Genomic DNA, 13,838 nt, shown 5'->3' with positions numbered 1-13,838 from the left:
CAAAACTAAAAGGCAACCTAGAGAATGGAAGAAGATATTTGCAAATGACATATCTGATAAAGGATTAGTATCCAAAATATATAAAGAAGTTATAAAACTTAAAAGACAAATAATCCAGTTAAGAAGTAGGCAGAAGATGTGAATAGACATTTTTCCAAAGAAGACATACAGATAGCCAACAGACACAAGAAAAGATGTGAGTCAACATCACTTACTATCAAGGAAATACAAATCAAAACTATGATAAGATGCCAGCTCACACCTGTCAGAATAGCTAAAACCAACAACACAGGAAATGAAACCACAGATGTTGGTGGGGGTATGGAGAAAGAGATACCCTCTTACACTGTTGGTGGGAATGCAAAGTGGTGCAGCCACTATGGAAAACAGTATGGAGTTTCCTCAAAAAGTTAAAAATAGAACTACACTATGATCCAGCAATTGCACTACTAGGTGTTTACCCAAAGGATACAAAAAATACAGATTTGAAGGTATTTTCCTATATTTTCTTCCAAATGTTTTATATCTTTGCTTTCTATATTTAGGTCTTTAATCCATCTTGATTGATTTTATGCTTGGTGTGAGGTAAGGGTTCAATTTCAATTATTTTCACATTAGATCACTAATTATATACCATTACAATACCATTTAAAACAATAGCATTTACTAAAAGTCTACCCTTTCCCTTCTAATCTATAGTACTTGCTATGTCAATTAATGTCCATACATGAATGGACATTTTCTGTTGACCCATGTATGGGTCAGTTTCTGTTGTATGTCTTCATATACAAAATTTTTAATGAAACAACTTATATGGACCTAAATTTGTTGTCAAAAAAAAATCTTTCAGTAACATATCAAAATGCTACTTTTGACTAGATATATTATACTGTTAAACTATGATATATGAGCTATTATTCATTAACCCAAATTTTTCTGATTAATCATGTCAAGAGAACTAAAACCTTAAAGCCAAACTTCAACAAGGCTACTTCTAAATAATTTTAGAATGGGCTATAAACATGAGTAATCTTAATATTTAGTCCTTCTTTTCTGGTATTTAGCCCTCCACTTCAGATAACTAATCCCTACTTCGGACAGAGCCTTTTTATCTTTTAAATAAGGTTTTGCAAGGCTTATGTCCATTGTGTAATACAATAAAAAAAGAAACATCAAAAATAGTCATACCAAAAATTTTGTCTATTGAAGCATTTGAAGGCAATGTGCAATTAAACACAGTAAACTGTCTTTTTAAACGTTGAGGAATATCATTTCGACCACCTCCGGGATGGATCATTGCTGCTATGATCTGCACATCAACAATAGTAGTGAAGTCTCCAGGCTTATCCAAACTATACATTCCTTCCATTTCCATCATTTGTCGCACAATCTCATTAGTTATCTGAAATTTTATACAGTGATACTTTAGTAACATATCACTATCATACTCTTCCACAGCTCCTATAAAATGGTACATGTGAGATTAGAAGAAAATATTCAACTCTTGTCAATGACGTATTTGTGAATGCTGACAGTCACCTGTAAGGCAATTTGATTTAAATGCATGAATGAAACCATAACCTAAACCCTGGATCAGGTCCTGTGTGCTCTCACCACATTGATAAAATGGATTTCCAAAGAAATTTAAATTGGTGAGGTACAGAATATTTGCTACAATTACAACAGCAGTCAGAGTTATAAGAATCAACATTCAACACTTCAAAATACTTTAAATCAGAATGTGGGATGGTGTTACTCCTGAGCCTTCAATATCACTGAATGTTTTGGCTTTGAATTTTATGTCCTTCTCTTTCTTTTCTCCAGCCTCTAACACTGATAACACTCCCTTCTTATTGAAATTTTTTCCTCTTTTATTTAGATTCAGATGCTCAGTTCTTTCCAGATTCATCTTGGGACTCTGTATCACTTCCTAAGCTACTCTTTCTCCATCTGTCCCTCACATGTAACTGTTCCTACAGGGTTCCATTGTTGGATTTTTCTCTTCTGACTATTTCAAGGGATGTGATGTCAGCCCTGTACCCTAAAAAATCTCAACTCTATAACTAGTTTCCGATTTCCTTCTAACTTCCATGCCTGTATTTCCAAATTTGTATTAGGCATCTCTGAGAGGATGACACAAAAGCACCTCAAAAATGACACTCTTTCATTCAACAAATATTAATGATTACTGTGTGCCTGATTCTGCTGTAGCATAGACAAAAATTCCTGTCTTCATGGAGCGTACATTCTAGTGGTAGGAGACAAAATATATACATGTACACATGTATGCCTGTATGTATGTATGTAAATAAAATGGTTTAAGTCTTTTGGGAGAAATAAAGTAGAGAAAGGAAATAGGCAGTGTTCAAGGGTACAACTGAATATGGAGATCCAGGAGGATTCACCTCACATGTCATGTAACCAAAGACTTGAAGGAAATGAGAAAGAAAACGACTTAGATATCTAGGGGAAGAGCATTCCAAGAGGAGGAAATTGCAAATGTAGAGGCTCTGAGTGAACATTATAGCCAGTTTGTGCAAGGACTAGGAAATGTAGTTGGAGGAGAGTCATGGGGAGAGGAGATCAATCAGCGTAGGGTCTTTGGGTCACAGGAAGGATTTTAGTATTTATATTCTACAAGTTTTATGGGAGGATTTTGAGCAGAGGACTGTGTCATAATCTAATTTATGCTTTAATGGATTTCTAATTTGAAAATAGATTGAGAGGGCAAAGGCAATGGGGAAACAATGCATCTTTAGTGACCAAGAAGAGAGATGGTGGCTCCCACCAGTGTTAACAATGGAGATGATGAGTAGTGGTTAAATCTCAGATATAGTTTGAAGATAGAGCCCACATGATTTCCTAACAGATTGAGTGTGGAGTTGCCATTTTTTGAGATGGAGAAGTGTTGCAGGAGCAGATTTAGGGAGTAACAGGAATTTAGTTTTGTATATGTTAAGTTTGAGATCCAACAAGATATCCCTAATTGGTTAAATGAATTTGAAATGCAAGAGCTTTTCAGCTTATAGATGATATCTTAATATGCTCCCACTCCCCTCACATTACAGGAATTGCCTGAGAAGTCTCTCTGCCTTGGATTCCTGCTGAATGAAAGGGGGAAATGGAAAGAAAAAAGAAAAAGAAGACTTCCCTGGGAGGCTGTGGCCTCAGCATAACATTTGCATAGATTTGCACCCAGGGTAAGCAGAGTCTAAGTGGGCCAGAAACTTTCAGACTCAAAGGCTTCCTTTGAGATAATCCTGACTGAATAAGAAGTATCTGGCGAAAGAAAACTCAAAACCTGTCTGGATGAGAGCATATCCACCCTAGGCTTCAAAATAAACTCACAAAGACTTCAGACTCTGGAGTTAACAGACACAGACTTTAAAACAACTATGCTCAATATCTTTCAAAATTCATAAGACCCATGAGATCATGACCTGGGCTGAAATCAAGAGTCAGATGTTTAACTGACTGAGCCACCCAGGCACCCCTTAACCACTGAGTTTTGATTTCAGTTACTCCTTGCTTCTTTTCGCTCTTCAAATTTTAAAGTGAATTTCAAAACAAATAAGTAAGTAAATCTTTAAAATAAAACTTAGTGGATAAATTTGATGGCAGATTGGACGAAGCAGAGAAGAAAATTAGTGAAGTGGAAGACAGAAGAGGAGAAATTATCTAACTACAAGCATTGGAGAGAGAAAGGGCTGGGATGTACAGAGAAGAAGTACAGAAACATATAAGGCATAGAAGAAAATCTGATATACATTTGGACTCTGAAAAGGGAAAGAAAGTGGGGCAGAAGCAATATTTGAAGAGATAAGGATTGGAGATTTTCTAGAACTGATGAAAGACATCAAACCACAGATTCATGAATTCCAGTGAATCCCAAACAAATAAATACAAATAAATCTGCACCAAAGAACATCATTTTTAAAAGGTAAAAATTACAGGAAAGTAAAGAGAAAGTCTTAAAAGCAGCAAGTAAGAAAAGGCAGATTAACTTCAGAGGTGCAATGATCAAGCAGTAGTTGACTTCTCAACAGCAACAAGGAAAACAAAAAAAGGGAATATATTCAACATGATGAGATAAAATAACTGCCAATCTAGATTTTTACATACAGCAACAAGGTATTTCAAATAAAGAAGATGAAATGACATTGCAGACAAACAAAAACAAAGAATGAGCCATTAAAAGACCTTTTAAAAAAAAAAAAAAAAAAACCTTCTTAAGGTAGATTCTTAAAGCATAAAAAAACGTGATACCAGATGCAAGGTCCAGGAAGCAAGAATAAAAAAAAGAGCAAAGAAACTGGTGAATATGTGGGTAATGCAAATGAAGAGGGAGTTTTTTTTCTTTTTTAAAGAGAGAGACTTAAGTGGCAAATCAACAATAGAATAAGTCAGGAAAGAGATAAAGGGAATTAAAATGTCCAAAAGTTAGGGGGGCACTCGATGGGATGAGCACTGATGTTATACAATATGTTGGCAAATCGAACTCCAATAAAAGAATATACAAAAAAAAAAAAACCAAAGTCATTGGCTATATAAGATAGGAATAAAGGGTTTATTTTTATTTTTAATTATCTGTGCATGCAGGATGTGCTGTCTAAGGTAATCACTAGAACATAGAATTTGAGTACAGTATATGGATAGGAAACAAACAAAAGGAAAAAATAATTTTCTCAGAGAAATGGGAAGAAAGCTGCAACACATCTGTACTTAGCTGAGGGCTGACTGTTGGAAGTGTTGGAAGTCTGGGAAAATGAAGAATGTATGCAATCAATAGTAATCTCACAGACCAGGAGCCTGAATGGAAGTTGAGGTCCATGATAATGATTTTAAAGTGAAGCCAGGATTGTGTGGTTTTCTCTTGCCAAGTAAAGCTGCATTGGTGCAGATGGGCAGAGAGCAGCCAGAGAGTTTCAACAAGGCTTTAATGTGGTTAACGTGGGCAGAGAATGTATGCCATGGTGATTATCATGATGCATCATGGAATTTAAGCTAGGAAAGGAAGGAAATGAGGAAACTAGAAGAAATAGGGGAGGGTTTAATGATGGTGGGAAGTATGGATCGTGGTAGCTCCATCTGGAGTCTGGGTAGCAGAGAGAATGAGCTGCAAAGAGTACACATGGTAATCAGAGGATAAAATGCTTGAAATTGAGATAATGAAGGGTTCACCATTCTTGATAATGACAAGGTATAGGTATGACTTCATGAATGAGTAATTCACATGGGGTGGAAAGCATGATCATTGGAGGAGATTTCAAGGAGCAAAGAGGCCAAGATCATATGTTGGTACCAGCATCACTGAAAATTATAACAAGCAGGCTGCATGATTTGTGGGGCCCAGAGAAAATGAAAATGCAAGGCTCATTGTTCAAAAATTATTACTAAGAAACTCAAGCAAGCGACCACACAGAAAGGTTTCAGGACTGGGGAAAGTAGGAAATGAGATCAGAGAAAGACCATGTAGAGCTGTTTGATGAATAGTCTCAGGGTGAGCACAGACCTGGGAGTCCTGACTTCCTAGAGGTATCTGAGGTGAACTTGGATAAAAGGCCAGATGGGATGGGTCCTGGCAGCTCTAGGTAGACATTACTGATGGGACGCCTGGATGGCTCAGCGGTTGAGCGCCTGGCTTTGGCCCAGGTGTGATCCTGGAGTCCTGGGATCAAGTCCCACATCAGGGTCCTGCGTGGGGCCCACTTCTCCTTCTGTCTAAGTCTCTGCCTCCCTCTTTGTGTCTCTCATGAATAAATAAATAAAATGTTTTTAAAAAGACATTACTGATGAGGCAGTGGGCGGTGGTGGGAGGGAGGTGTTGGGAATCCCACGAGGAACAAAATGCTGGCAGCATCAGTGAGGTTCTCTGATGGAGAATGACTCTGGGGTTCACAGATGATCACAAGGAAGACACGTGTGTAGCAGAGTTAAAAAGGAAAAAAAAAAAAGATGTTTTCTAAATCAGGTATTCCTTGGAGGGAGTATATAAAGTAAGCAATAACAGCAAAGATAAAATCCTGGGGAAAAGAAGAGAGGAGCCAGAAAGGACACCGAAATCAAGAAGCCAGAAGGCAGGAAGACATATTGCTGGAAAACATGGATTTCAAGGAGGGAGAATACCAGCTATAAGAGAGAAGCTGAAAGAGACAGAATTGCTATGAGGTTTCATAAGACAAAGGCTATTGACACTTTTTATATATAACTAAAAATAAGGATTAAATCTCATTTTCTAGGAGATATTTTAATCATACCTGATCTCCCCATTCATTAATCACAGGCATATTAATATCATCAATAAATACAGTCATTTTTCTGCCTCCTGGTGGCCCATATGTGCTTCCCATTCGCTTATCCACGTAGCTTTCCATTGTTCTCTAGAGAAGAGATGTTTGTGTTAAGTTAGATTTCAAACCATATTCCTAGAAATGAGGAGTAGGTCTTTCAGAGTAGAACTGAGTTATTTAATATGTATAAATATCATTATTAAAATAGACATTGTAAGATTGAAAAAATACATTATTGGAATATTGATCACTAATTTTATACACAAAGTTCGGCTTCAGCCTCAATATTGGGTCAAAATAGGCTGTATGGATTTGGCTTCAATCTCAACCTTAGGAAAGCTAATAGCCAAATGCCAAGTGCAGCTCCATTTCCCACACACACACATTAGGTTTTATATGCATATACACTTTACTGTCATCACCACTCAAAACATTTAAGATGTTGATTACCTCAGCAAATGATAGGTTTTACCTGAAACATTATGGGTTCTGTGGCAGATGAAAAGTTTAGACTTTTGGATAACTGTACTTCAGGATCATATTTTTTCATATAGGCCTTAACCATTACAGTTTTTGCAGTTCCCTGCTCTCCAGTGAGCAAAACAGCCTGTAATCATCAGATAATTGTTGTAAGGTGTTTAGCTTTAAATATCTTATGGTTCTGGTTGCTAATTTTTTAATGTAAAAATTAATACAACTAATTTTAATTACTTTTTAGAATTAGACCCACATCAAAATAAATCCTAAAGATAAATAATCAATCAATAAATCTTACTTCAATTAAAGATATGAATGTAAAATGTGTACTATGACTATGCTGGAAGAAAATATGGGTAAATATTCATGTGACCATGGGAGTAGGGAGCGACTCTGTGAGCAGAGCAGACCCCCACTTTCCTTAGCAGTTCAGGGGTTATTAAGTTGGAATATATCCTGGGCCTCATTTTTCAAATGTGTTTCCCTTAAATGGCACTACCTCCAGCCCTTTGTCCTGGAGCTTAATTATTCAACCTATAGCATGAGAAAAGGGATGTGCTTCATATAGGCTTGTGATTAGCTAAGAAACTATCAAACTTACTTTCTGTTGCTTTGCGATGGTGTCTATCAAAAAATTTGTTCTAACATTGTCAACATTTGGAACCAAAATTGATGAATATTCTGGAATACTGTCAGTTGGATAATAATATGGCTGAAGTTTCTTATTCCAGTGCTCCCAGTCTCCTATACAGTAAGTAAAAATTCATCTTCAAAAAACTGCATTCTTTGAAAGTGGTCTCAAAATATAAAAATGAAAGGCTATATAAACAACCAACAGAATAATAGGAACATTTTAAACATTTTCCAAAAATATGTTAGCATATCTGCTTATATAATATATATGGCATTTGATCATTTAAGTTTGTTTTGTCTCTTTATAAGGTCAGTTTTTAAACTTCTAAATCATTCATCTAGAGAGACCTGGCCTGAAATAGAATTAGAATTGACTAGTGGTAAAAACCAATGACATGTTTAGTATTTAGTAGGTAACCCACATCAACTGAAAGGGTGGCAAAGACCAAAAAGGGGTAACTGATTAGTGGATGTAGAATGTTTGCCATGGGAAGTGGGGAAAATAAAACTAGCCCTAACCCTAATGAATAAAGTACCCAGGCTCCTGACTACTAGTTTATTAACTGATAGTATATAATTAGTAATTTACTGGTTGGTATTATTGGTATAATAAGAATTATTATCACATTTCATCAATTCTAAAAAAAGTTTAGTTATATTTTAGCATATCTGGAATGTGCCTTACAATCTATGAAGACTTGTAATCATTACTGGCTAGGTAAACTTGATCAGAGATGTTCCCATTGTTGCCATTTAAATTACTTGCATTGTTGGTATTGTTTTGTTCACTTCCACTGGCATTTTAAATGTCTCCAGAAATATCGTACTATGATCCAGGATTGTTCCAAAAAAAGTTGCTGTGTACACAGAATGCATGAAAACAGAGCAAGGGAGCATGCATTTGAGTGTAGCAAAGAAAATATTCAGCATTTGAGGAATAACCTCAGTTTCAAATTTCCTTGCAAAATATCAAGTTATATGTTAAAGTGTATGTTTAACTTTTAAGAAACAGAGAAACTGTTCTTTTAAAGTGGCTATACCAGTGTACAATATGAGAGTTCCAGTTGTTCCACGTTCTCGCCGATATTTGGTGGAACTAATCTCATTTTAGTCATTTTGGTGGCTGTGTAATGATAAACCATTATAGTTTCAATTTGCAATTCTTCAATAACGAATGCTGTGGAATATCTTTTCATATGCTTTTTTCCAGCATTTATAAATCTTTGGTGAAGCATCTATTTAAATTTATGGCCCATTTTTAAAAATTGGGCTTGGCTGTCTACCCATTATTATGGAATTGCTAGAGTCCTTTATGTATTCTGTATTAGATTATTTTATCAGATATGTATTTTTTATTAAGTTTCTTATTTTAATTACAGTATAGTTAACAGAGTATTATATTAGTTTCAGGGTACAAGGTAGTGATTCAACAGTTCCATACATCACCTGTGTTCATCACAACATGTGCACTACTTAATCCCCATCACCTATTTTACCCATCCCCCCACCACAAAGGTGCCTGGAGTTTAGCACCTGCCTTTGGCCCGGGGTGCGATCCTGGAGACCCGGGATCGAGTCCCACGTTGGCTCCCAGCATGGAGCCTGCTTCTCCCTCTGCCTGTGTCTCTGCATCTCTCTCTCTCTCTTCTCTATGTCTATCATGAATAAATAAATAAAATCTTAAAAAAAAAAAAGGTGCCTGGAGTTGTATCAGTTCTCTATATATTTGGATACTAACTCTTTATCAGCTATGTCATTTGCAAATATCTTCCTCCATTCTCTAGGTTGCCTTTTAGTTTTGTTGATTGTCTCCTTCACTGCACAGAAGCTTTTTATTTTATAGTCCCAACAGTTTACTTTTGCCTTTGTTTCCCTTGCTTAAGGAGAAATATCTAGAAAAATGTTACTATAGCTGATGTCAAAGAATTTACTATCTGTGCTGTCTTGTAGGATTTTTATGGTTTCAGGTCTCACATTTGGGTCTTTAATCCATTTTGAGTTCACTTTTGTATATGGTGTAAGAAAGTGGTCCAGTTTCATTCTTTTACATGTAGCTGTCTAGTTTTCCCACCATTTGTTGAAGAGATAGTCTTTTCCCATTAGATATTCTTTCCTCCTTTGTAGAAGATTAATTGGCCATATCACTATGGGTTTATTTCTGGGTTTTCTATTCTGTTTAATGGATCTCTGTGTCTGTTTTTGTACCAATATCCATACTGTTGAGATTACTATGGCTTTGTTATATAACTTGAAGTTTAGAATTGCAACACCTCCAGTTTTCTTTTTCTTTTTTAAGATCCCTTTGGCTATTTTGGGTCTTTTGTGGTTCAATACAAACTTTAGGACTGTTCTAGTTCTGTGAAAAATGCTGTTGGGTCTTCTGATAGGGATTGCATTAAATCTGAAGATTGCTTTGGGTAGTATAGATATTTATCAATATTTGTTCTTCCAATCCATGAACATGGATTGGAATGTCTTTCCATTCCTCTGTGTCCTCTTCAGTTTCCTTCATCAATTTTTGAAATAGTTTGAGAATAGGTATTATATTAACTCTTCATTAAATGTTTGGTAGAATTTGCCTTTGAAGCTGCCTGATCCTGGACTTTTGTTTGTTGGGAACTTTTTGATTACTGACTGAATTTCATTGCTGGTAATTGGTCTGTTTAAATTTTCTATTTCTTCTTCTTCCAGTTTTGATAGGTTATATGTTTCTAGGAATTTATCTGTTTCTTCTAGGTTGTTCAATTTATTGACATAGTTTTTCATAATGTTCTCTTACAATTGTTTCTATTTCTGTAATGTTGATTGCTATTTCTCCTCTTTCATTTGTGATTTTGTTTATTTGGATATACTCTCTCTCTCTCTCTCTTTCTGATGACTCTGGCTAGAGGTTTATCAATTTTGTTGATCTTTCCAAAGAACCAACTCCTGGTTTCATTGATATGTTCCTTTGTTTTTTTTTTTTTAATTTCTGTATCACTTATTTCTGCTTTAATCTTTATTATTTCCTTCCTTCTCTTGGTTTTGGGGTTTTGTTTGTTCTTTTTCCTATCTCCTTCAGGTGTAAGTTTAGGTCATTTGAGATTTTTCTTGCTTCTTGAATTATTGCTACAACTTCCGTCTTAGAACTGCTTTTGCCACATCCCAAAGATTTTGGACCATTGTGTTTTCATTTTTGTTTCTATGTAATTCTTTATTTCTTCTCTGATTTCCTCATTGGCCTATTCATTGCTTACCATTGTGTTTTCATTTTTGTTTCTATGTAATTCTTTATTTCTTCTCTGATTTCCTCATTGGCCTATTCATTGCTTAGTAGCATATTATTTAACATCCATGTATTTGTGCTTTTTCCAGATTTTTTCTTGTGAATTCTAGTTTCATAGGATTGTGGTCAGAAAAGATGCATGGTATGATTTCAATCTTCTTGAATTTGTTGGGGCTGGTTTCATGGGCTAATAGGTCATCTCTTCTGGAGAACATTCCATCTGCACTTGGAAAGAATGGTATTCTCCTGTTTTAGGATGGAGTGTTCTGAACATATCTGTTAAATCCATCTGGTCCAGTGTGTCATTCAGAGCCACTGTTTCCTTATTGATTTTCTGTTCAGATGATCTGTCCATCAATGTATGTGGGGTATGGATATCCCCTACTATTACTGTATTATTATAGATTATTTCCTTTATGTTTGTTATTAACTGTTTTATGTATTTGGGTGCTCCTATATTGTGTGAATACGTATTTACAATTGTTATAGCTTCTTGTTGGATTGTCCCCTTTATTATTATTATAGTTGGGGCATAAATATCTACAATTACATCTTCTTGATGGATAGACCCCTTAATTATGATATAATGCTCTTCTTCATCTGTTACAGTCTTTAGTTTAAAACCTAGCTTGCCTGATATAAGTATGGCTATTCCAGCTTTCTTTTGACATGCATTAGCATGATAGATGGTTCTCCATCCCCTCACTTTCAGTCTGCAGGTGACTTTAGGTCTAAAATGAGTCTTTTGTAGACAGCATATAGATGGGATATTGTTTTTTAATCCACTCTGTTATCCTATGTCTTTTGATTGAAACATTTAGTCCATTTACATTCAAAGTAATTATTGATATTTATTTATTGCCATTTTGTTACTTGTTTTGTGGTTGTTTTTGTAGTTTTTTTTCTGATCTTTTTTTTTTCTTTCATGATTTGTCAGCTTTCTCTAGTGATATAGTTGAATTTCTTTTTCTTCATTCTTTGCACATCTATCACTGGTTTTTGATTTGTGGTTACCACTAAGTTTGCATGTAACACCTTCTGCATATAGCAATCTATATTAAGCTGATGGTTGCTTAAATTTGGATGCTAATTTTAAATAGTATATTAAAATTTCAATTTACAATTGTTTGTTGTGAGTATATAGAAATACAACCTATTATTGTATCAATAATACAATACATAGGTCCTTTTATCCTATGACCTTGCTACTCATATACTAGTTCTTTTTTTTAAATTTTTATTTATCTATGATAGTCACAGAGAGAGAGAGAGAGAGAGAGAGAGAGAGAGGCAGAGACACAGGCAGAGGGAGAAGCAGGCTCCATGCACTGGGAGCCCGACGTGGGACTCGATCCCGGGTCTCCAGGATTGCACCCTGGGCCAAAGACAGGTGCTAAACCGCTGCATTACCCAGGGATCCCCTCATATACTAGTTCTAATAACTTTTTTGAGGATTGTTTACAGATGGTCATATTGTCTTGTTCTTTTCCAATCTGTACATTTTAGCCATTGTACAGAGGTATACTTGTTCTTTTTCAATCTGTAGATATTTTATTTATTTGTTTGTTTTTGTGTGTATGTATTCCTTGCCTTATTACACTGACTAGAACCTCTAGTACAACATTGAATAGTAGTGGTGAGAAAAAACATCCTTTTTCTGTTCCTGATCTTGGAAAGGAAGTATTCAGTCTAATGCTGGCTTTTTTGTAGATGCCCTTTGTCAAATGATAAAGTTCCTATTCCTAGTTTACTGAGAGTTTCATGAAAGGGTGTTAAACTTTGTCAAATGCTTCTGCATCTACTTAGATGACTGATGTTTTGTTTGTTTTTTAGTCTGTTAATATGATGAATTATATTGATCGTATTTTGAATGTTAACCCAATCCTCCATTCATAGAATAAATGCTCACTTGGATTTATTTAACCTGTTGAATTTTTTTTAAAGATTTTATTTATTTATTCATGAGAAACACAGAGAGGAGAGAGAGAGGCAGAGACACAGGCAGAGGGAGAAGCAGGCTCCATGCAGGGAGCCCGATGTGGGACTGGATCCCAGGTCTCCAGGATCAGGCCCCGGGTGGAAGGCGGCACTAAACCACTGAGCCACCCGGGCTTCCCTTTGTTGAAATGTTATTAAGAAATGTGTGTTGGGGCACCTGGCTGGCTCAGTCAGTAGAGCATGCAACCCTTAATCTCAGGGTCATGAGTTCAAGCCACATTGGGTATGGAGCCTACTTAAAATTAAATTTTTTAAAAGTATTCCTAAGAAATACTGATCTATAGTCTACTTTTCTTATAATGTATTTCTCTGGTTTTTATATCAGGATAACATTGTCCTTATAAAATTACCTGGGATATGTTTCTTCCTTACATTTTATATGTTTTATTTTTTTTTTTAATTTTTATTTATTTATGATAGTCACAGAGAGAGAGAGAGAGAGAGAGAGAGGCAGAGACACAGGCAGAGGGAGAAGCGGCTCCATGCACCGGGAGCCCGATGTGGGATTCGATCCCGGGTCCCCAGGATCGCGCCCTGGGCCAAAGGCAGGCGCCAAACCACTGCGCCACCCAGGGATCCCCATTTTATATGTTTTAGAAGCATTTCTGTAAAATTGGTATTATTTCTTCCTTAAGTATTTGGTGGAATTCACCAATAATGCCATCTGGGCCTGGAGTTTTCTTTGTAAGAAAGTTTATAGCTATACAGTTTTTTTTTAAGATTTTATTTATTTATTCATGAAAGAGAGAGAGGCAAAGGCACAGACAGAGGGAGGAGCAGGCTCCACGCAGGGAGCCCGACATGGGACCCGATCCTGGGACTCCAGGATCACGCCCTGGGCCGAAGGCGGTGCTAAACCGCTGGACCACCAGGGCTGCCCAACTATACAGTTTTTTAGTGAATATAGGGATATGGAAGGTATCTATTTTTTCTTGATGAGGTTTAGTTTGTATCTTTCAAGGAATTTGTCTATTTCATCTATATTGTCAAATGTACTTTCATACCATTGTTTTTAGTATTCACTTCTTATTTTTTTAATGTCTGTAGGGTCTGTAGGAATGTTCCCTCTTTCATTCCTGGTCGCTGATAATTTACATCTTCTCTCCCCCCACCCCCACCCCAATATCTCTGGTAAGAGATTTATCAATTTTTGTGGATCTTTTCAAAGAGCCATC

At 36.1% G+C, this 13,838-nt stretch overlaps 1 protein-coding gene across 1 annotated transcript in view; it reads right to left on the bottom strand.

Moving 5' to 3' along the window:
* The window catches only part of DNAH8 (dynein axonemal heavy chain 8), a 357,024-nt gene that overhangs the window by 155,892 nt on the left and 187,294 nt on the right, over positions 1–13,838 (bottom strand). Inside the window, exons 54-57 of the mRNA XM_038553950.1 lie at positions 7,369–7,511; positions 6,763–6,897; positions 6,258–6,380; positions 1,189–1,402 (exon numbers count right to left, since the gene is read on the bottom strand). Coding sequence (XP_038409878.1) covers positions 1,189–1,402; positions 6,258–6,380; positions 6,763–6,897; positions 7,369–7,511 — 615 coding nt within the window. The remainder of the gene's footprint in view (positions 1–1,188; positions 1,403–6,257; positions 6,381–6,762; positions 6,898–7,368; positions 7,512–13,838) is intronic.

The sequence above is a fragment of the Canis lupus genome, chromosome 12 (genome assembly GCF_011100685.1).
Source record: "Canis lupus familiaris isolate Mischka breed German Shepherd chromosome 12, alternate assembly UU_Cfam_GSD_1.0, whole genome shotgun sequence".
NCBI classification, from domain to species: Eukaryota; Metazoa; Chordata; class Mammalia; order Carnivora; family Canidae; genus Canis; species Canis lupus.
This window is presented reverse-complemented; position numbering and strand designations above follow the sequence as displayed.